The sequence below is a fragment of the Aythya marila genome (genome assembly GCF_965140915.1).
Source record: "Aythya marila genome assembly, chromosome: 2".
NCBI lineage: Eukaryota > Metazoa > Chordata > Aves > Anseriformes > Anatidae > Aythya > Aythya marila.
Window position 1 is genome coordinate 1,721,918 of NC_139043.1, and position 24,408 is coordinate 1,746,325.

General features: G+C 45.1%; 1 protein-coding gene across 2 annotated transcripts in view; it reads right to left on the reverse strand.

Annotated features, from left to right (window-relative positions):
• The window catches only part of PTH1R (parathyroid hormone 1 receptor), a 124,137-nt gene that overhangs the window by 24,326 nt on the left and 75,403 nt on the right, over window positions 1-24,408 (reverse strand). Inside the window, exons 3-7 of one of the 2 annotated variants that reach the window (XM_082753457.1) lie at window positions 21,778-21,888; window positions 19,921-20,039; window positions 8,637-8,731; window positions 5,553-5,739; window positions 2,657-2,810 (exon numbers count right to left, since the gene is read on the reverse strand). In XM_082753457.1, coding sequence (XP_082609583.1) covers window positions 2,657-2,810; window positions 5,553-5,739; window positions 8,637-8,731; window positions 19,921-20,039; window positions 21,778-21,888 — 666 coding nt within the window. Of the gene's footprint in view, window positions 1-2,656; window positions 2,811-5,552; window positions 5,740-8,636; window positions 8,732-19,920; window positions 20,040-21,777; window positions 21,889-24,408 lie in introns of those variants that run through there. The other variant, XM_082753458.1, reaches the window with a different exon arrangement.

Here is a 24,408-nt window from a genome sequence, read left to right on the forward strand (position 1 = left end):
TTTCTGGCTATTGGTCATGCTTCTTAGACTTCCTTCATAAAACAGCTGCAAGGAACTTGAAGTCTGCTGGGGAATTTATTGTTGCCCATAATACCATTATTTATTTATTTTTGTTGGGTGCTGGCAAGGAACAAGTTCCTGTCTGTCATCGGTGCCTCCTCTGCAACTGCAAGAAGGGTGCTGTGGACTTGCATGGAGCCCTGCTCCTTTGTGCCAGTGAGGATGTGGACTGAAAAAACTCAGCCGAAATCTTTGGGTCTGACATCAGAATAACTGTATGTACTGGTTTCCGCTGGAAATAAGCTGCTGCAGGGTGACTTTTGCTTCCCCCACGTTGGAAATTTCCAGGCAGGATAAATCCTCCCTTGTTTATTGTTGCACAACCAAAAAAAAAATTAAAAAAATCCCAGCTTTTGGGGCAAATGTCTTTTCTCTACCTATGTGGAATGTCATAATTATTTATCACTGATTCCCTGTCATTCATTGCTGTGGTATGGGCAGGATCCAGTGCCCACTGCAGGGAACTGGAGTTTTTCCACTGACTCCAGTGGGTCTTGGATTGGGTTGCCCTTTCCAGTGCCCAAAAGCTATCAAAGCAATACGTCTGTGCGGGTGTGTGTGTGTACATTATCATGCTAATCAAAACAAAGCAAAAACAAATGCAACTGGAGGGATCCTATGTTCTCATTCCAGAGGAATTTAAATTAAGCAGCCTCAAACTTTTGGAAGCACACAGATGATTGGTGTTGTGACAGGTGTGACTTCAGCTTTGTGGTTGCTCTGATAAAATGATTATACTCTGGCAGTGGTTGGAAGAATTAATGAGAGGAACCCATGCCTGTTAGACTGTTTTCCTTTGGCTGCATTACGAGCAGCATCAAGTTGGTTTTTCTTGTTAAACATATGGCATTATTTTTCAACTGCTTCTCTCTCTTCCAGAATTTGCTCTGGGGAATTGCTTCCTGAAGTCTGCTCCATACAGCGCAGTGCCATTTTCTGAGGAGCACATTTTACATAGCTTGAAACTTTGGAAGAGGGTGTGGGTTTTTGCTGGTTGATTTATTTGGTTTTGTTTGTTTGCTGGTTTGTTTTAAAGAGCTGATATCTAAATTCTTTTCTCTCACTGCAGCTGAGGTAACAAACTCTCTGTCTCCAGAATATCTCTTTTTATTTATTTTCCCCCCAAACCTACTGGCTGGTGGGGACTTGACTCTACCTGAGAGATGGATGCCCACTTCGGGACTGACATTACACCTCCTGTTCTTGTCACAGGGCAGCACCAGCAGTTTTTGTCCTGTGCACCAGCTGAACATGAGGTTAGAAAGGAGCTTTTGGTCCCCTGCTGCCCCATAAGCAGAGTGTGGAACGAAAAAAGCTGGAGAGAGTCCTGCAGGCTGGACCGCCCTGGACTGATGAATCACTTGCATGTTCTCACAAACAAAAAAAGAGCAATTCTCCATAAACTCAGATTTACATTATCATCTGGCTTGCTTGGAGTTCCACTGTTAGGGACACTGGCTATGTACAGTGGCAAAGCACGATAGTAGCCTGCCATCCACTTCCTGGAGCCCTAATATTTCTTCATGCAACATATCTAGACTTTCTTTCTATGTCCAAAGGCTTTTCCCAGACTGTGGGTACCTATGCCCTGGTTGTCCAAACCTTTGATTGTACCATGGGTCGCTCAGCACCCAAAAACTTGTTTTTTTTCTTCTGGAAGAAGACATGTCCTCGAATGGGGGTGGTGTGGTGCACTCATTAATCTTGCCCTAAAATGCAGTCAGGATGTGGCCAGGTGCATTTTGGACTTGGAAGCTGGGAAGAACTCCTTGGCCATACGGTTTAGAGGTAACCATCGATGCCTCTGAGCAGGTTTTTCCTGCTGTAAGCTCCTTTGTAGACCTACACTCCATTATTCATAGTTACGTCCTCGAGGATCATCTAATATGTTTCCTGTTCTCCCTTCCAGTCCACATGCTTCAGACAACCGTGGGCAGTGTTTTTATTGTCCTCAGCCTACCAGCACCTCATAAAGGCTTGCAAGCCAAAGCTGATGCCAGAAGTGAACAAAAAGCACATTCTCGTCTGAAATGCCTGTGCCCACAACGCCTCCCACTAATGAGCACCCCCCCTGCACCCACTTCCCCCCCCTTTCTCTCTACTCCATGAAAAGATGCCTGGGTTAAAAGAAAAAAAAAAAAAAAGGAAGAAACGGCTTTCCCACAAATTGCAGGCTTCTCCTGGTGTTCCAGCACTCGTGAAACCTCAGGAGCTTTTTACAGTGACTGAGATCAGAGGTAGGAAATCAGAGCTGAGGTCTGCCGTTGGGAGCAGATGCTCACAGCTTCGCGCAACTTTCCACCCCCTCCAGCTCGGTGCTGGGTACTCAGCGGGAGGCACTTGGCAGAGCTGGGGATAACTCAGGGAGTGCACTAACATCAGCTGGACTGATCCTTCCAGAGGTCTGGGAAGTGAACACCACAATTTAGAAATGTTAAAAAACTTCACCACACAGCTCACCCGCCCTTGAAAAAGCCACCGTGTCCCTGATGCTCACTCTGTCTATGTTCCTTCCCCTGGGTCTACATTTTTTGCTTCAAAGACCACCTGCAATAATCTTCTGGTGGGTCATCTGTAAGGAGCAGCCATGACTTACCCCAGCCAAATAATGTGAATCCCCAAAGATACTTCTTCTCTGAGAAAAATGCCATGAAGATGAGGCTGTGGAGATAGAGCCCTTCCACCAGGATCCAGTAGTAATTGGTTGCCAGGAAGTAGAGGAAGAAGGTAACCGCTACTTTACAACCCACCTGCAATGACCACAGAAAGACGGGGTTATGCTAAAACACGGTGTGAAATTCCTGTTCTGTGTAAATCCATGATATTTGCCAAGATGGGTCGGGAAACAAGAAGGAGAAAGGGAAAAAAGAGATCAGACAGCTCTGTTGCAGGGCTTTTACATGGAGGGGAGTCAGTGTGAGAGGAGAAGAGATGAACAATTGGGAAGGAAACTTCTCTGCCTGGCTTCATGTCTCCAACAGCAGGTGAGAGGGGAGAATTGGGTACAGGTGGGGAGGTGGTGACCTGAGACTCTCCCCCAGCCCAGCATTGAGGGACTCACCCACTTTTTAGAGTTTCTGGGTTTCCTCTTTTCCCCGTGACTCTTGGTCATGTTACAGAAAGGACGATGGCCAAGTGTCCTTGGTTTGGATGACCTGGTGCCAGTCACTTCACCTGGACCTCCATCACCTGGCAGTGTGACACCCCCATAGCCCATGGAGAGACACAGGCACTGTGCAAAGTGATGGCCACATCCTGCCATGGGTGTCCAAGGCAGTGTCCTCCAGGCTGCCCATCCCTCCTCACCGAGTGGGAAGATGCTAGATGACTTCTTGCAGAGTGGGGCAAAACTACCCTTGTTCCTTTTTCACCCCACTTAGGTTGCAAAGTGAGGGTTAATTGGTACAAAGGGACATATAGCACCTCCTGTTGTGAATGTGGGATGGATCCTACCAGTGCAGATGTTAGGAGTTTAGGTAGTCCGGCTTCACAGGACACCTATAGCTACCAAACTCATCCCACAGCAGCAGCACGTCTCCATGCTGTCCCTTACTTAGACAGGAATATAGAGTAAGCACTGTAGCCTTTAAAGCAGCTTGCAGAAAATATGAATTATATACATCTTGTAAATAAAAGAGGAATTTTTATTCCGTCCAGCTCTTATGCTAATCATTTGCCAATCATAATGGATATGGACAAATTATATATATATGTACATATATATATAAACATGGACACATATGCATCTATTGTCTTTTACAGACAAAGTGGGATGGAATAGAATGAAGGTCAATTAAAAGAAATCCCCATCCAGGCTGAGCAATAACTTATATATTCACAAAAAATCATAATCTACCCGCACACAAAGAGCGGCAGGCAATAACTGGAAACAAGAGAAATAATTAATTGTTGCCTTCATCACTCACTTGCCTTTCAACTCAGCAGAATGGGAAATGCTGTTTAATTGCTAATATTCAAATAATGAAATACATTATCCTAATTATTCCTAATAATGAGTCCACACCAAGGAAAACCAGAAAACAATGCCGTGAAATATTTTGTGTTCTTTTCAAATAGGGAGTGCATTGAAGCGCACTGAGTGCTCCAGCCAGAGACTTGCCAAATTAATTAAATGGATCTCTTAAATGGGAAGAAAACATGATTGCAAATTTCCATCTGGGGAGACTTGGACACACAGAAGGGCACTTTGCATATGCTGATTTTATGCTTAGACATAACCCCTCTTGTTCATAACCTGAAACAACATTTGGGGACGCGCTGGAGCATAACGTAACTGGCCAAGTGAGTGCAAAGGGAGCTGTTCAGTAAAAGCTGACCTTGGCTATTTCCAGAACGGGTCCTAAGCTGGAGTCAACGGGCACAGCTCCCTGAAGGGGTCTGTGGCATAACAGCTGTCTTTGGACAGCAATCTAAGGATGTTTGCTGTGGGACAACTGCTGCGATTGCTGCCACTGTATGAAACTCAGACAATAGGGGTGTTTGTGGCCAGTGGCATGGGCTGTGAAAGGCACTTAGGAAGCCAAGTTGAACACACAGGAAAAAAGCTTGTGCTGTGGGCTGCAGTGCCACATTGCTAGAGCTGTTCTATTGGCATGCTTGAACTAGCTTGGATTTCTTTTTTTTTGGGGTGTGCATTGAAGTTAATCCTTGATCTTAGATAGTGAAAACCTTCCCCCTGTCTCTGTAGCACCCTGCAGTGTGTGGATGAGAAGCTGCCACATCTAGGCTCAGCCCTTGGGAAGTCTGTGATGAGGCCAGAGATGAGGAGAGCAAACAGCTTCAGCAGGTAGGGAGAACTTCAAAACCTGAGGACAGGCTTCACCCCCACAGGGACACGGACAGTGCAGATGTCTGAGCCTTCTGTGCAGTGATGAGACACAAGTACCTCTTGAGCCAAGTTCACCTGACCTTGCTTTAGTTTTCACTCTGGGATGTGGTGAATCATGCTCTTGACCACTGGCTGTGCTGACCAGATCAGTGTTGACTGCAGGGACACCAAGTTGACTAATGCAGACATCGGCTTTTATGCAGATGCAAGAACACTTGTCTGTTCTTGTGATAGTATAAAATCCTTCCAGTGTCTGTTCTAAAAAGTCTTTTATCAGAAATGGGAATGATAAATGATATCAGGAGCAACCTGCTGTGGTTTGAAGTGAAGAGCGATGCCTACTGCTGACCTTCCTCACAAGCTACCTCTGCTCTAGACCTGGAATCAGGGCCAGGACTCTCCCAAAACACCTTGAACCAAGGCTGTGCTCTGTTCTGGCTGCCAGTCTGATGGCACTGATGTTACAGCACAGCAGTGCCTCTGTGGCTTCCACAGAGAGGAGCTCCAGGTCAAAAATCAATCACTTACCCATTGCAATAAAAATGTGTGATAGTTTAACACACCACCGAAAAAAGATGAGGAGTTGAATAGAAGGGACAGAGGTATGAGGTTTAGAGGGGCTGGCTGCTCTGGCAATACTCACAAACTGTGACTTGTCTGCTGGAGGTGCTTCAGTAATGGATTTCAGGTCTTCCTCAGAGATCCGCTCCATCTCCTCCAAAGCCGACCCAGAGTACAAGACCGCGTCCTTCACAAAGATGCTCATGGCTCTCAGCATGAAGGAGACAAACAGGTGCATGTGGATGTAGTTTCTAGTGCAGTGCAAACGCCTGGTGTGGAGGAAAGAGAGAAGGGTTGGGGCAGTTTAGTCTCTCAGTTAGACATATTCAGGGTCCCTTCTGCTTCTGAAAATCCCCAGCTCCTCTCCTCAGCACCGTGCCACTTCTAGCAGCGCTGGTGCCACTGCTGCCCTGCACTCCCAGTTCACCCATGAGGCTGGTAAATGGTTCAAAGCCTACTCCAGGGGCTTGGCTGCTGCTGGCTCTGCATTAGGACAACACAGTGCCTCTGCTAATTTAAGCTCCTCTGTTTCTGACTGAGAACTTTTGGCAAGAAATTAAGATGCATTTTGCTTGTATTGGGCCCGGGTAGTGAGCATGCCTTCAGTGAGCAGTGTGCGCAGTTAGTTTGCACCTAGAGGATGGCGTGTGTGTGTGGGGGGCATGTAACATGCAGTCCATGCTAAGGGTGTGCAAACCATGAGTGCAGCGTGTGCGCAGTGTGTGCAACCACTGTGCAGCATGTGCGCAATGAGGTTGCACCTGCAGGACACTGTGTGCACAGTGCACGTGCACCCGGAGGCAGTGGGAAGTGCATTCAGTACGAAGCACATGCACAGGGCATGCACGTCTGAAATAAAGATGAATTTCCATGAATGCAGTGGGTGTGCAGTTTCTGTGTGGTGAGCATGCACCCAGTGTGCAGCACACGTTCAGGGAAGGTACACTTCATGTGCTGTGCGTGTGCAGTGTGTGCAGGGAGTGTGCACTCCTGTCTGCAGCATGTGCACAGTGTTCAGTGCGTGGGATATGAGTGTGCATCAGGCATGCAGCCACTTCCAACATGTGCAGACATCAGGCAGGATACGTGCACAGCACTCACTGATACTAAAGTGTGCATCTGCACGTCCCTGTCACTGGTAAATCGATCCCTCATAGAAATCCACCCTCCTTTTAGAGTTAAATCCTTCATTCAATGACTTCACACTTGTCTGCGCTTCATGGGTTGCAAATGAAATGAGCTACAAAAGCTACAGAGCTTGTGGTCACTAAAAACCTTGCAGAGTTCCTCATGGTGTAAACTGCTTATTTTTGTGCCCGCTCCAAATTCCATCCTGGGGTTCATACTTGGACTGTGCTGGGCTTTTTCCTCTGTTTGCCATTACAGACACTATCCATTGCTTGGACATGTCAAGCAGTTTTGGGGCCCCAACCCAGCAATGGCTGCATTGCAGCTGCAGGTGAATGACCCCACAAATGCTGATTGTAAAGCGCTTTAAGGTCCTTTGGGGGGAAAAGCTGGATGGTAAGAGGTGAATTAGACCTACTTCTATGAGGTATGTTTTAGAAAAAACAATCCTGCCTTTGGGGAGAAAGATGAGCTAACTGATATATTTGGAGTCCCTTTCCTGCCTCTGGTACCTGGTTAGCCATGAATAAATCAACAAATGGATTTATACCTTCTTAAATCCCTAGCTCTAATACAGAAATAAAAATACAAGTGCACAAATAAAAACTATATATTTTTTTCCCTCTCTTTTTGGGGAGCTTGTTGAAGTAATAGCATGTGTTTCCTGTACTATTATAGTACAAATTAAGCCAAATGGAGCTGTTGAGGTGTAAATGAAGGCGGGCTTTGCTCCCTGCATTTGGAATGTAGCCAGTGCATCTCTGGATTACGTATCATCTGGAATAAAGCCTGGCTTGGTCTCTGCTGCTGCTTTGATCCCTAGGACAAAGATGCTCCAGCACAGTCAGCTGTCTAGCCTTGGCTGTGAGGTGCTCTGGCTGGGTGATGGAAGAGAGAGCATGCCTCCTGAAACTAGCAGCACTCATGCATTTGGTATTTTAACAACCTTGCCAGTGTCCAGTGGGAAATGGAAGAAGGGGGAAGGTCTGAGAGGACAGGAATGTGGTGGCCTTTGTGGGACATGGCCGTGTTTTGGGACTACATCATGCCAAGTGCCTCCAGGAGGGCTCTGCACTGGGATGCTCCACTATCCACACAAATCCTGCCATCCGCCTTTAGCTCACTGCTGAGAGATTTGGGCGGTGACAGAGCCAAAGGCCACACATTTTATTCCCAGTGGTATGTGTCCAGGGCTTAGCCTATGCTCGTGTGGTGGGAGCTGCGGGGTCCCTCTGCAGACACCACGTGGCTGTGTGCTGCGTGGGGAATTTCCCTTCACAGCTGCTGTCTGGGCACTGCTGTCTGCTCTGAGAAGTTACTGCCAGCACCCAAAGGGAGGCAAAACTTGTGGCCCTGGTCGCTGGGGGCCAGGACCCTGCTCTACCTGCCTCTGGTGGCCCAAAGGACAAACTTCCAGCTGTGAACAAGATATTTCATCCTTCCCTTCCCACTTCGCAGCAAGAAGGAACAAAAGCCAGCTCTGTGGGCTGGATGGTGCAAGTTCAAAATGGTATTTTGGGATCTACGATGAAGAGGGTGGTCAGAAAATGAGAGTTAGATGGGCGAGTGGCCATTTCTAGCTCCCTAGGGCTCTCCACATGACTTGTGTATGGACAGGGTTCCCTTCAACCAGTCCCTCCTACATGAATATTTCAGATTAGAGTGGAATTCCCCCTGTGAAACCTCAGCCATCTAAAAATTAGCCATCTATGTCTAAGCTAATCATCTGAAGGAGAATTTTAGGGACAGAAAACCCTAGAAGGTCTTCTAAGTGAGACACGTCTCTTCTCCTGTCTTCCCGTTTGCTCTAAAGCTGGTTGAGAAAACTCCATTGCAGACAAGGGGAAGAAGTTTGGACATCCCTCCCCTCATCCCCCAAGAAGTTTGACCTAAGTGCCACTACCACAGCCCAAAGCACAGATGCAACCCTGCGTGGCTTGCTGAAGAAGCACACGCCACCCCCGTTTTATCCTTCGGGAAAGCCCGAGGCTTTTCCAGTCCAGCGACAACTCGCTTAGGTAAAAACAGAGCCGCCTACCTGAAGTATCCCAGGATAAGGACAGCAACTGTGAGGGATCCCAGAGAGATGGAGTATCCAACAGTATAAATCAAATAGAGGCGATCAAAGACCTCCTGCAGTACAAATGATGGAAAAAATAGCGTCACATTAGAACGCGTCCTCCTGCAGCGTAACACATCCATGGTAGCAGTACAGAGATTCAGGCTATCGTACCTGCTGGGGGTGTCCAGCTCTGGGTCTGGGAAACCTTGGGCAATCACACCTGTTGTTGTATTGGACATTAGGGCAGCTTGGAAAGGGGTATTCCTCTTTCCTAATGACCCGGGGGGAGCTGTGACTTTTGCAAGGGAATAGTGATGAAGATGGGCTGCTCTCACACCTGGGAGTTTTGCAGCATTTTCATCCCAAAGGAAACCAAAGCGCTTTACAAACTCTCAGCCAAATCCAGAGATCACTTGGCAATTTTTGCTTGAACAAATCAAACCTGGGACTTTTGCTGGAACAGCAAAATTTAGCCATAGGGCTATGCCATACCATTGCTGATTGACTGATGTCCAGGCTGTGGAGTGTCAATCCACCATAGAAAACATGGGGAGGGCATATTTTGGCTCAGGGTTTTGAGAAGAACTCACATTTATTTATTTATTTACTTAAAAACAAACAAACAAACAAACAAACAAACAAAAAACCACTATGACAATGGTTATCCAATCCAGACACAATTTTATCCAATAAAGACACAACTTAAGTTTGCCAAAGTCCCATTGGAAAAGGTCTTGTCACAGGAGAACTCACAGCAATTAATCCCGCAGTAATTCTTCTCTCTCTTGGCCCTCTATATTTTAGAGCTGGGTATAGAAACTTTGATCTATTCTTTGAGATATTGAGATGCTTTTCTTCATTTTGTAGCTGGGGTATGAAGCTTAACTTGGGGATTACTGAACTGATTGCTGCCTGGAAAGGGTTAAAAGGTCTGCCACCATCCTGGCTTGTATGCCTTTCATCGTCCGAACTTAGAAATAAACTCTGAAGAAACCAACCAATTCAGCATCTTTCTCCTTGCTCCCTCCTCCTCCAATCCCACTCCTGCACCCCCCCCCCCATCTTTCCCTCACCCCACCCACTGGGTTGCAATAAAATTCGTAACACTGGGCTCTGAATGACAGCTCTGATTTTGATTTGAGGCTAGAAATGCTGTCCTGGAATGCAAAACCTCAGCCCTATTACATCAGAATCCCCAGATATGTGAATGTTTCTTTGCGGTTTCCATTGGTAGAGTGGTGTGCTTGCCAATATTAATCTAGTGTGTATGTGTGTGCATGTATTTATATATATATTTTATATATATATATATATAGGGGGGTAGTAGGCACTAAAAAGTGAATGTTAGTAGGCTAGAGAGTTTTAGGAATAAAATTTATCTTGTTCCCTTCAAGGCCTGGTGCACATTTCCCACTGCCAGATTAGTATCTTTGAACTGGAAAACATTTGCCTCCATGGTGAAAGCTTTTTTTTTTTTATTATATATTTTTTTTTAATCTTACTCTGAGTTTTGGATTCTTGGTAATTCTTTGGCAATTCTGAGGTGTTACTACGCCCAGCTGAACAAAAGCGTCCCTGAGACCCATTCAGAAATTGAACCGGAAAGATCCACGTTCCCATCAGACAACGACACCGTTGTAGCAGCGATGGCCTTGGGAAGGGCCTGCTGATTGGCTGGCAGGACATTTTCGGAGGCTGTGGTTAATTCCTCTCATTAACCACAGGGCCTCTTTTTGAAAGGATGTCGAGTCAGAACTGCCAAGACATACACATGCGTGCATGCATGCATCCTACTGGGCCTGTCTGCAGATGTAGGTGCTACAAATCCTACCCAGTGCCACAGTGGGGATCCTTCAGCGAAGGTGATTTTTTTTGGATGGAGGACTTGGGTCCTTGGGGAAGGCCTCAGAAGGTTTCCCAAAAACGTGAGGCTGCTAAAATGGCTTCATGGGGCAGCCCGTGGGAGTGCAGCTCATGCTCGCTAGTTTCCAGGGGTGTTTGTCCTTGGGAATGGTGAGACATGGATTTACCCAAGGAAAAAAAAAAAAAAAGGCTTGAAGGGCAGTTCCAGGGTTCCAGGTCTCACTCATCTCCTAGCACAAGGGAGGTCCTAGCTCTGTGGAAACCACAATGCTGAATCAGGAAAGGTCCTCCAGGTAACAAAATATTGAGTCATCTGCCAGCTGAAACAACCACCATCATGGTCTGAGAAACCTCTTTTTCAAGAAGAGATGGATGGGACATCAAATAATTCACGGAAGACCACAGAAGTCATGCATGGCCAAGCCATGGGCATAACCTCCATCATCTCAAGACGGCGTGCTACCTAACAGACCATCTTTACCCAATATACCATCCTGATACAGCTGGAGCTGAACTTAATGTCTCTAGCCAACCTGCCCTGAAGACACGCTGACCATCACTGGACATCCACTGACCTGGAGTGGCAACCCACCCTTCAGAAATCTGGCCTCACCACCCCAAAATATGCTGTTTTAAAAGGTTTGGTACTTAACCTGTGCCATTTAATTTGACCATTGCCATAATCCTTCAATGTTTCAACTGTTGATGCATGCACACTGAAAAAGAGAAGCTGAAAGGAAACTAAGGAAACCAGAAGGACAAAACCTCAATGTCTATGACGATTTAGATTATCAGCAAAAGATTGTAAAACTCATGATACAGTAACCAGATTAGGGAACATTGGTTTCATGGTCAGTGTCTTTGAATGTTGCTGTCTGCCCACTCCATCCCATGCCCTGTTGGGATGAGATCATGTTGGGGAAGGTGTGTGATGGATCTAATCTTCCTCCTTTATGTCTGCTATAGCTTCTCTGTGTCTCTTGCCTGTGCCATCTCCCTGGGAAGTACCCATATTTTCCCTTTCCCCTGCCAATGGGTGTTGCAAATGAACTTTTTGAAGGTGTTCACATGGCTGAGCCAGTCATGGTACTCCTGGAGGGATCTGGGCAGGATGAGGCCCCTCTGATGTGGCTGGTCTGACTTTGGGGGTGCTGAAATGAGTTCCCATCAAGTCACACACCATGCTTCCTCTCTAGGTTGTGCTCTGTGGTGCTCCCAGGCACTGCTCACCCTAAGGGCCCTTCCTTTCCTCCATCCTCATGGCCTTGCATTGGATTTCCTCCACCAAACCACAGGAACTCATCTCGTATGGCCAGGTGAACTGATGAGCCAGCCCACCTGATCCTTCCCTTCCCACCTCTCCCCAGCCATAAATCAGAGACTGATGAACCACTAAAGGCGTAAGTACTATTGCAGATGTATTGTGTGCTAAGCCTGTAACCAGAACTCCCTTTTTTCCCCTCCCTGCTGGTATGGTGGGAGACTTCCTCCCTGCTCCCCTTTGCATCTCAGCTTTCCGCCAGCCTGACCTCAGGGTAGAGACTTTACAGCAGCTGAATGGCTTCGGGAGAACAGGAAACCAAAACAGGGCTGGAGATGGCTTCTGCATGAACTCAGAGAGTGTATGGAAAAAAAATGCAAAATAAACAAAACCCAGCCACCACGGGCATCCACAGGCTGGATGTGCCCCCTCCCACAAAGGTCTCTGCATTCCCCACTCCCTGCAGTTTGGAAATCTTCCAAGTGTGTGACCCTCAGAGCAGTTGGCTGTTACATTTTCATACAGTGCTCAGGACTGAAGCTGACTCCTAATTTGTCCACTTCCACGGATGGGGAGGTAATTTGCATTGATCTGAGTCCAGAGGAAAACTGCTTTCCTCTGCAGGACAGCTCGGAGCTACGTCAGAGCACCAGGGATGGGGTTTCGAGGCCCCATCCCCTGTGAAACCATGGCTGTGCTTTCCCTCTTTCATTGCAGCCAGTGTAGAACAACCTGTATGAAGAATACTTGTGCTCCCTCAACTTTCAGTATGAACCCATGGAGTCATAGTGGATATGGTCCTCCAATTTGGTGTTAGATGTCTGCGGTGTGGATGGCTCAATCAGAGCTGGCCACCTGAGGTCCGGGCTGCTGGAAGAAGGTATTTTAGGTAGAAGAAGGTATTTGAGGTTTCAATTCATTGAAAAATTACACATTTCATCACAGGATGGTGTCCTCAGCCACCAGCTGCATTGACTGGGTTGTCACTGACAGTAAGAGGAGCCCAGGGTGACTAGCTCAGATAGAGGTGTTTGGGTTTAGGTAACAATTCCATCCATTCAAGTCTCAGATAAGAGGTCTTGTCACTCTCAGGACTCATTTCTGTTGTCCTTGCACATGTCCCATCATTTTAGACAGCCAAGTGTCCTGCCTGGCTTCAAGCTGCTTTTGCAGAAACTAATGAGATTAACTAAGTCTCATATTCATATGGCATTCCCATGCAGATGTTTCTCATCCTCCAGGACATCTCATTTGACTCTGGACATAAACATAACCTAAGTTTCAGCAGCTGGATAAGGCCCTCAGGGCTTTAGTGTTTGTGTGCCCTGTCCCCTCCAGTGTCACAGAGAGAGATGGAGGCGACTGGCTCAAACTGAGAAATTCAAATCAATGACTCCATGATTATATGATTTATTGCCTAGGTGGCTGGTGGAAAATTACATTCTGAACATCACTGCTTTGTGCCTTGTATCCAGCTTTCTCCTTTCAGACTTTTCCTTACCCCCTGCGTGAGACAATGGGAAGACTGCAACATTTATGCTGTAAAGCTGAAATGGATCCAGTGGTCTTCTGAGGGGTTGGCAGGCTGCGCTGAAGGGTGGGATTAGCAGTGTATTAGGATAGAAGAGTATGTAAGGACTTTCCAGATCAAGTATCTGCAGAGTTTCAGAAAGCTGCTGATTCAGATGCTGCTAATGACATGTTTGAAATTAGCAGGGACAGCATTTTACTGTTCTGGATGAAAAGAAATGCCAGAAAGTCTCTGTCACTAGCTCTAGTCACTAATTTTCTTGCCTCTTTTATTTATTTATTTTTAATTAATTAATTAATTAAATACTTATTTGTTGATTTATTTAGTAAAACGTGTCGCTTAAAAAGCTTAATGGCAGGGAGAAGGAATATTTGCAAAAGGCACAAAATAGTCACTGATTTCCAAAGCCTAAAGAAAACAATTGTGTTGAACATGGCCTTTTGTGATGTAATTCTGTTCTCCTCATCCACAGAGATGTCAGGCACCTTGGCTCCTCACAGTCTGGCTAGGGACTGGGGAAAGAGTCAGCTCTCAGAGCAAGACACCTGAATTTAGCTGTTTAAATGTGTCTCCAAGAGTGCTGAGGGTCTATGTTCACATAATAGTCAACAAAGCAAGGTCTTCAAATTAGGTGCCTACACCCAAGTACCAGCTGCTGTGCAAGATGCCTGAGGGTATCCACGTGGACCCCAGACAGTGTTCCAGAAGAACACAGGTTTCATAGGTATCTGCCAGCCTTGTGCTGATGTTTTAAGTAGTTTAATATATCTCCAGTGGCTCTAGGTGCCCAAGTGTAGGCAAATTAATCAGACTCCCTTAACTGCAGTCACCAAAAAAAAACAAACCCAAAACCAAAAAACAAAAAGGGTGGGGGGAAGTTTACATCTCAGAAGCCAGCTGAGCTCTTGGGATACCCCATAGTAGCACATATTCCTGAAAGACAGCGCTCTTCCATGTCTGTACATTAACTATGGTATACATAGCCACAGGACATCCTGGTGGCACAGACAAAATGTGCCCCAAATCTGCTGTTCACATTAATAGTGGAAAATTCTCCAAATACCATGCTACAGCCACATGCTCAGAATGCCCCATAGCTGCAAGCTTTTGGAGGGCTATGAGTAGGAATTTTTTTTTTCTTTGCTTGCAGCATTTATAAACTGCTCCTAAGCACCTACTATGGGTCAGCAGTAAATGTGGGATATGAGGGAACTATGTCTGACCGTGTGTGGCCTTTCTTGTGTTCTCATGTGAAGCTTTGTTATGTTACTGTCAGAAACCACCAGACTTTCTCAGCAGACTCTAGGCATAAAATATTATCAACAACACCACACTAAAAGGTGCTTCAGCATTTGCAGGAACCCAATGGACTTAAGACTATAGACATGAAATGAGGACTGCACGACAAGATTGCTTGCAAGAATAAGGGTCTCAATGATGCATTTTTTATTTCTACGCATACTTTAAAACAGCTATCCGTCCTTCATGATGTGAATGCATGACACTTTGATGGTATTTCATCTGCGTAGCTCAGTATACACTGAATAAACATGCTTTATGCCATCAGTTTGAGGCTACACAAAGTTATTGGCTCTTAAAAAGACCCCAGAGGGCTCCAAGAACAAAGGCCAGGCATACAAGATCCTGTGTCTGAACAATGGAGTTTAGATAAAGCAGTCCTGGACCATGCTGTGCCTTTCCTATTGTGTTTGGTATGTGATGGGGTTCCCGAGGCCTCTCTGATTTCTCTGGGAGCAGTAAAACCACCATGATATAAACAAGCAGTAGGAGAGGAAGACGGGATTGGTGGGCTGAGGTTTGGTCTTAGGATGGTCCATCTTGCTAGGCTGGTGGTTTCCAAGCTGAGCTAACCTCCCAAGTAGCTGGCATATATTCCTCTTCCCCACGATTTCAGTAGATGTCACATTTACCCTTAAGCTCATCCTTGAAAACAGGATGGGTTTGTCCCATTTTCAAAAAAAGATGTGTTTGGCATAAATGTTGCTTTTGGGGAGATGGAAACGGAGGAAATTTCTGCTTAGTGAGCAAAATATACCATTTCTTCTGCCAATGTCTGAAAAGGTGAACTGAAAAGTGACCATGCTGAAGGTGCTGCTGTTGGCTGGCTGCGTGAAAGGGAAGAGGTCCATGGTTTAAGTGTTATGCTCCTCAGAGAGATATTGCCTTAAATGCTGCCTGCTAATGCCAGGGCCTCACCAGGACTTCCCACATGTGCCGCATTTTATCCAAAGCCTGAGGAGCTCTGGGAAGACAGATCGCCCTGAATCCTATTGTTAAGGGAACCCAAGAAAACATTAAGGAGAGCAGCCAAAGGTCCTTTGAGCCCTGGTTCCTGTCTCCTCCCTGCCTCGGAGCTGAAATCTAGAGAAAAGTGTGAGAACTGAACAAATATAGATAAATATATATATGCACCTATGTGTATATATAGTATCCAACGATCCATCCAGTGATTATGTAGCAATGCTGAATACCCTCTCCTGATGTTCAGCAGCCTGTGGCTCGGTGACATGAAGCACAGCAGACAGACAAACAGCTGGTGTTTAACCACACTGCCTTCCTCAAAGAGTGAACACCGGCCAATCTGTTCCCCTCCCTTCCCTCGTGCTCCTGTCTCTCTCTAAACACTGGAAGGAAAATAAACAAAGCAGGGCTGCCTGGTCAGGGTGCTAGGGTGGGAGGCCACAGATCTCGGTTCAGAGGCAGGGAGACCTCTGGAAAAGTCAGAGTGAAATTGGGATGGGGGATGGCCATGCACAGCTCTTGGGGAAAAAGCTTGGGAAAATTAGGGAAATAAGATTCTTGGAAAATAAGATTTCTCCTGCCTCTGCTACCCTGGTGAAAGGTTGTCTTAAAAGCAGAATATGAGAGTTCGAGGAAGCAGCCCGTGGCGGAGAGATGGGTTTCATCAAAAAGAAATCCATCTTATCATCCCGTGGTGTGCTGCTAGGACACCTTCCTCTGAAACTCCTTCCCATCCCTCACTGAACTCCTGCCTTCTGCAGACCATGTCTGAGAGATGGGTCTTCGTGGTAAGATTGATGCTACCTGCAAGGTATTTGGGGAGACACGCTCCAACAGCCAGCTGCAGCCTACCTGCTCCCCTGGTGAAAGAGAGGACATCAATCTGGGCTGTCAATCTGGCGTCCTTCAGCAGCGCTAATTTTCCCTTAGAAAACAGCCCAAGAGCAATTGCTCACTAGGCAGTTACGAGCTGTTAATTCTCCCGGCTCTGATGGCTTTAGCATACTTTGCTAATTTCAGAAAGCGGTTTCCTTGCTGCTCTGTGTGAAATAATCCTATTTATATGGTTCAGGAAAAGGCAGCGAGAGACACAAACTTTCTTTGGGGCTCTCTGTATACTGCTTTGGTCAATCGTATAATTATCCCACAGTGGCTAAAATGAGAAAACTACACACCTAAACAAACATGCGTGGACATATATATGTGTATGTGTAGATGGACGTGGGTGTTTATTTAGGTCTGTGTATCTGTATATAGAGCTATCTATGGCTATTTCTAGGGACAGCAATGCAGATATATATAGATAGTTGCAGACAGACATTTTTTTCCTAATGCTTTCTAATGCATGGCTTCTTAAAATTTTCTCTGGTTACATCTGCTCAGATGCTGTCCTACTCGGAGTAGTAGGACAACATCTGAGTATTTTGATCTCCTTTCAAAATGTTGGTTAAATGCAGCTGTTACTGGTGACGCAAAGATGCTGTTCCCCAGGGGGGGAAATAATAATAGAAAACAATCTCTCTCTAAAGACGACTAGACTATCTTGCCAAATTCCCTGATTCTGACATCTCTTGACATATTTACTTCAAGAAAAAAAATCAAAGGAAGGTTTATTAATACCAGTGCTTCAGAGCCATGCTTGGGTGTGAAGAACAAGAGCCCTTCCCTGCATTCTGAAAGTCATCCCCCAACCAAGAAAAAAAAAAAGAGGGTTGTTCCTTTTTTTTTTCTTTTATTTTCACAGTGCTTTTCATGCCGTAAGGCCCAGTGGATGTATATGCATTGTTTCACTTGTTACTAAAATGCAGCTAACTCTGGGACAAAAGGTGGCAACTACACAACAGCATATAGCATCACTGTGAAGTGGCCTCATGCAAATACAAGGCAGTGGCCTCATGCAAATACAAGGTTAATAATAATAATCATGAATAAAAAGTGTTGTTGAAAGGCTTGTCGTAATCAAAATTCAGTTCAAAAGCTGGGAGAAGTTTTCATTATTCCTAATGCTCTTTGGCCTGGGCAGACATCACTTAGGCAGTACCAAACTGTCCAAGTAATCTGAACACTGAAGGTGGGCTAATTTGCGTTGTCATTAAATACCATCATATCCATCTCTGTGTAGCTAGAGCAAAAAAGTAATGGCAAAAGATGACGGAGCCTTGTGAACAGAATAATGATGATAATAAGGTTCTCGGGAAGGTTTAATTAAAACAGTTCATAAAAGTAGAGGTCATAAGGAGGAGTAATTTTTTCAAGCAGGGGCAGAGCAGTGAACAAAAATGCAACGTGACCCCTCATCTAATGTTTCTCTGGTAGGAAGCACTGCCCAAGTGCCTCATCTGTGAACTGACCACCTTTGCACTGAGGGGACAGACAAATACATGAAATCCAGGGAAAGAGAAGTTTGTTTTTTTTAGTATTTTTTTTCCAGCCTAGGAGCAGAAGGTCTCTGTTTCTCCCTTGTGCAGGTAAGAAATGGACAACTGTCTCTTCTTTGTATCCTTTGTACCCTTTGCTTTACCATGACTAAGTCTCCCCCACTTCAAAATGAGAGGTTTAAAAGAAACAGCCTCCTTTCCATGGGGGAAATCTAGGAGACCTGCTCAGATGGAGAGGTCTGCAGGAGATGACTCCCACCACAAGACATGGCTGAGAGTGATGAGAAAAGGGAGATGAAATGCCAAGGATCTGATGTGACCTCGTAAAACACTGAGTGAGGTGCTCAATAACTCCAGAAACTTCTCAGAAACCTCTAGGGCTAAAATAGCTCTTCCCTCCACATGTACTGGGAGGAGACATGTCCTGCTAAAACTGTTCTAAAACCAAACGTCTTCCAGTGCTGAGGAAACACACTTTGCTATTAAATAGCTGGAGCAGCACCTGGTGAATGCAACCTTGTGTGTTCCTTGACTGCATGATACAACACATGAAAATGCAGAAATAATCTCTTTGCTTACTGAACAATTTCATTCTCTATCTTTGGAGATATTCAAAGTTTGTCTGGACATGGTCTGAGGCAATCTGCTCTAGGTGGCCCTGCTTAAAGAGGGTGTTTGGACCAGATGACCTCCAGAAGTCCCAGCCTCAACAAATCTGTGATTCAAGTGTTGCTTAACCGGTGAAGAAAAAATAAAAAACCCTATGTTTTAGTTGGATTTAAAATTAAGAACATTCTCCCAAAGGGACTGTGTGTCATTTTCAAGCCTGCTCCCCATCGTGAAGTTTGTGGTTAGATCTTTATCTCCAACTGTCTGAAAATAACCCTTGCTGCAAATGATCAGTCCCTACTACCATATCCCATATCCAAAGAGGACATCTCCCAAATACCACTGAGAAACAGAGATTTCTGCTAAATACTTCACAAATTGCGAATAAAGCAGCAGCTGCACGAGGGTGGAAATGTCTTTCTCTGTGAAAGAAGCTCACACCCTCTCAGGTGACCCCACTGACAGCCAAAAAAAATTGCATCTGCAATGCACTTGTCTTGAGAGAAGTTCAGAAGCACTGCATAACCACTACCCAGCTGGGCCCAGGCAGAAAGTTGAAAATGTCAGCTACTGATTTGCCTGTCATCTAAATGTAGAGTAAGAAAAAACAATGCCCACAGATCTGATATGTGTGTATATTTATACATATATATATATACACTTGAATGTTTGCCCAGGAGCATACCAAACCCTCTCCATGTGCTAATGAATCTCTTTTCTAACTTCTGGACTAGTGTCTCTGCTTCAGGATTGTGATTACACCAGAATTAGTTCAAGATCTGCTCTCGCATGCTCATGTTCTTTAGCACTGGACTTTTCCCTTACCCATCTCCAGTGAACAGACCATGTAAAACCTCTGATCCTGTAGCTTACACCTTGCCACCAAGAGGTTCTCTGATAGACACCTACAGAAGCAGGATCAGTAATGATTTGATTGACACAGGTTTTAGCTCTCTGCTTGTGCATCCCCTAGCACAGACAAGCACATACACAAGGGAATAATTAATAATAATCTACTAACAAAAGTATTGTTTGGTGGGAAGAGGGAGTCTCAATGACATGGAACACAACATCTAACCACTTATTAGTGCTTCTGTGCCTGCTCCAAGTTTCCCCAAGATCTTTTTACAAATGGGATTGTGGCAGCTGGGGGAACCCTTCCTGGCTTTGAGGACAATTTCCCATTCAACTAATTCCCATCAAAACAAAGATGTGGCTTTGGCAAGCTTGGATGCAGTCTCCAACAGGAGGCAGTAAACTAGAGCTCATCAAGGGTTTTAAATGAGACCGTGCTCCTTAAGCTCGCCCTGGATGAGGGGCTAACCCCATGCCCTGTGCCCCAATGCAATTGCCTACCCTTTCCCTCGTCTCGTTGGTGAGGAACTTGGCACATTCACTGTAGTTTGCCCAGGTGCGGTTGTTGCCTGGGACCAGCTCCCAGCTTCCATTCAGGTCACACCGGCGATAAGCGTGGCCTGGAGAGAGAAATGAGGGAGAGTGTAAATGAGGGTGGTAGAGCAGGAGAACCTCTTCCAAGGGTGCATACCATCAACCACAGTGTCTCTTGTCAGCTTTGAAGCTCAGCTGCAAGAACACAGTTTCCATCTCCTTTGCAACCTAGTTTTCTGACTGAGAAACCCCAGGCAGCTAATAAGAAGTTGCACTTAGATTAGATCAAGATATTGGTTCTAAAACAAAGGGGAGAAAATGCAAAAAGTTCCAAAGCACAAAATCATTCTGCAACTCTTTCTACAAAACAAAACAAAAAATAAACAAACAAAACAAGAGCAAACAAACAAACAAAAAAACACCCACAAAGACAAACCAGTGATCTTCATTTTGCCACTCTTAACTTTACTGATTGAGTCCATCTTAAGGAAGGGTTTTCTATGGCTCCCCTCCTTATGATGATGGGAAAAGAGGAGGAGACTTGAGTTAATTTTGGGATTCAGCTTACAGATAGAAACATCCATGTTCAGATGTGTGTGGGGGCACAATTGCATGGACTGTGTGCAAAAAATCCCATTACAGTTAATAGGGATGAGACCAATCAAGAGATCCATCTTTGGGTGTTGGACCCAATGGTCTCTTCAAGTCCCTTCCAACCCCTACAATTCTGTGATTCTGTGATCTGTCCAGTGACTACAGAAGGACAGTTTGTAGAGATATCTGCTTCCATGAGTCTTTCTATGACCTCCATCCTGTGTGACTTGACCAGTGGATGCCATTGAGGTGGGTAATCCATGTCCTGCTGGGTTGTGGAAGAAAAAGGGATGGATCACCTGTTCCTCCTGGCTCCTCACATGAAATCTACGTGTGTGGGGTCTCCGAGAGAGGACATCTGTCAAGGGTTAAACTGGCTCAGCTCAGTCTCTTATAGAAAAGGCAGAGCAGGCTATGTGCAACCAGAGTGCGTGGAAATATAATTACTTGTTTTCTGAAAACAGCAGCGGTGCTCTGCTGGGAACATATAATCTTAATTCTCTAATTTCATAGGCTTTGGGTGCACAGCTTTGCCTGAGAAAAGAGAATACGCTAGCTTTGAAAATACTCTGAGGGGCGAGTGTGCTTCAATTGCTTCTAAAAACATGCACAGACTTTGTGGCACCAGAAGCAAGCCAAGAAATGTGCTGCCTGAGGGAAAGTGAGATAGGGAGGAATTCACATGTTCTGGTTACCAGCGCTGCTCTCAGATAGCCACCGTAGGGGTCTGGACAGAGAGCAGGGGTTAGAAGCAACAAACTGGTGGAGTGAAGAATACAAATCGGGAGGATATCTTGTAGATTTCCATTGCTGCACAAAATTTGTTGCAGCAAACAGATGTGGGACTATCTAGTTGTAGTTATCAGCCATTGCAGTCTGGATTTGGCAGGTGGGAAATTTGGGATATTTTTATGTTAAAATAGTGTTTTTCTTTTTCTCTCAACATAAAATAAAATAAAAAATAAAATAAAAAAAAATAGAATAGAATAGAATAGAATAGAATAAAATAAAATAAAATAAAATAAAATAAAATAAAATAAAATAAAATAAAATAAAATAAAATAAAATAAAATAAATTGTCTTTACTCCTTGTTTGTTGACTCCTCTGCTTAGATGGGAGTCACCATGTGATAAGCAAAGGATGTTACAAAGGATTTCTAATTCTCTGACTACCAGGTCTCGCCTTGCTGTAGATTTCCAGGCTGTGCTGATGCTGGGGACAGCACCTACCTTTGTGATTGAAGTCGTAGATGTACTCAGGACATGGCATAGCCACCACTTTGCCCGGCACGCCTTCCGGCCAGCAGACAATGCCATCCCACTCAGGAAGACAAAAGCCATCTGTAGAAGAGAAACGAACATAAAAAGGAGTCACTCGACCTGCAGAGGTGACATTAATCCCTCAGATCCAGAGTTTTGAAAGGGCTGTCCATGAAAAAGCTGCCAACACTGCTCTTGGGATCTGGTGGGTAGCGTCCCTGACCATGGCAGGGGGATGGAATGAGATAAACTTTAAAGTCCCTTCCAACCCAAGCTGTTCTCTGGTTCTGTGATTCTGGAAGCTTGCTTTTACCTGTGAGCTGGAAAAGAACAGAAATGGAGCAGGAGAGCAGAGTGGAGAACAGGAGGACTTGAGCACTCAGGACTCAGCTGACTTACGGGCAACCTGGAGGTGGCCAAGGGAGCTTGGCTGGGTGTAGGCTTGGTGTGGCAGCACAGGTTTGAGCCTGGGCTACCGTCCATATCAAGGAGATAAATTATGTTGGGGCTACATTATTGTGAGGCTCATCCCAAGCACTTCAGGCCTCCCTGAAAGGCACTCATTCCCACAGATAAGATTGGTTGTGATTTCGTTCCTAGAGACCATCAATCCAAATTCAGCTATCATCTTTACTTATCTTTTGCATCAGCCTGTACTGTGCTGCACCACAATGTTTTGCTGCTTTCTCAGATGGGTTTGCTTGCCCGATTTTAACTCCATTAGCCTGATCTTCCCTTTACCCCTGTTTCCCTAGGATGTCATCGTGGGGCAAGATGCAGGCCATGCACTGATTGATTTGGAGCTGTGCCCATGCTAATTGCCTGGCAGTGTACACATGCTGATTGACTGTCCTCTGCCTGCTGCCAAGCACAGCATAGAAAGGTTGAATTTTCCCAGCTTTTCCCCTTGCTTTCTCACTAGTTTGTGTTTCTGCCTTTTTGTGTTTCTGCCTAGTTTGTGTTTCTTCCTGCTCAGTTACCAATTTTCACAAAATGAGCAGAAAGAGAACGGGCAGGTGAAGAATATCCTGGGAGCTCTCTGTGGTACCACTTTGAAAGGCTAAGTGCTACTTCCTAACTTTTTGAGAATGGAGTGGTGGGATGGTTGTTAGTGGATTTTTCTTTAAATCATTTTTGTTATACCTTTTGTTCCATGAAGAAAGCTAAAATACATGTACACTTGAAGGAGAAACCCTGTCTCCCCCCAGGAGGTCTCCTTCGTCCTTCTGCATATGATAGTTACTTTCAGAAATCTGATTTATGTGCTTAGTGCAAGGAAAAGGAGAGGTACAAACCAAGAAAAAAGCCCTTTTTCACTTTTACACCTACTTTTCTAAAAATTGATGAGTATGTGTAAGTAAGTATTTAAAGTACTTCAATTCTCATTTTGCAGTTTGCTGGAACTTGAGAAGTAATTAAGGAGGTCTTCTATCACTTGGAAATCATGAGAAACTTTGCTTCTCTCTTCACTAATAGAGGTCTTGGGCAATCCTGCAGAGTGCCCTATTGAGCAGGTGGGCTGAGAGGAGTCAGGAGGGAGTCTGCCCCCCGTGGGGTTTGTCACTGGCTTCTGAAACAGCTGAGAGAGCAGCACTGATGTATTAGGTGTGCATGGGACAATGCCACCACTTGCCCATATTTGAAGGGCCAAGACAACCTTTAGGCTGCTGGAAAGCTGTGGGAAATGACCCCGTGTTCAAGACTACTTTAAGTAAAAGGAAGCCAAATCCTTCCAGCTTGTTGGTCACCCCTTTCCTGAAGCTTTTATTCCTAAGCTCCCATTCCCATGAGGGAGCATGTTCCCATGCTGACGTGTGGTTCAACGTGGGCTGTTTCCCATCCCTGAGGAGTCTGGGAGGACTATGCCCCAAATTTAACCTAGTGCTTGCGTACTCATTTCATTTGGGCTGTATTAACCACCAGTTAAAATCCAGCTACAGTAGCATATTTGAAGTGAAAACCAATCACTGGTGAATCTTCTCCAGCTCCACTTTCCACTTTACAGAGCCCCTGGGCTCTGTACCAATGGCAGTCCACAAAAAGGAGTTTATCAGAGGCATATAAAGTGCCTGACAGAGAAAAATTACATGAGAATCAAAATAAAACGGAACAGCCTGCTCTTATCTGCAAAAGAGCTCCACTAGCAAAGAAATGATAAGCATGGTCAAGATCTCAGAGTGTTTCATTAATATCAAAGCTGGTGCTTTAGTAATATTTCACCCGAACAGTAATTTATCCTTTATAATGCATGTGCTTTCACAAGATTAAATAAGAATCCAGGTTTGCTTTAAAAACCTTTAGCTGGTGTGGTGCCCTTCAGGGTCAGAGATGACAGTGATCAATTCACTTTGCTGGCATTTTTGGACATGAAAAACATCAGAAAAGCTCATAATTTAACAGCCGATTCCTTATCTTTCATTTAGTGTTAATGAAAAGGACCAGACTAATCACCCTCTATCTTTTAAAGCATTTACTAGGAGTGGGGGAAGAGGAACTAGAATTCCTTGGCATCGGTGTGATAAAAAGGAGGAAGAAGTTTATTGCATGATCTCTGCTCTGAGTCACATTAGAGGAAGATTAATACTAGATTTCCTATTCATG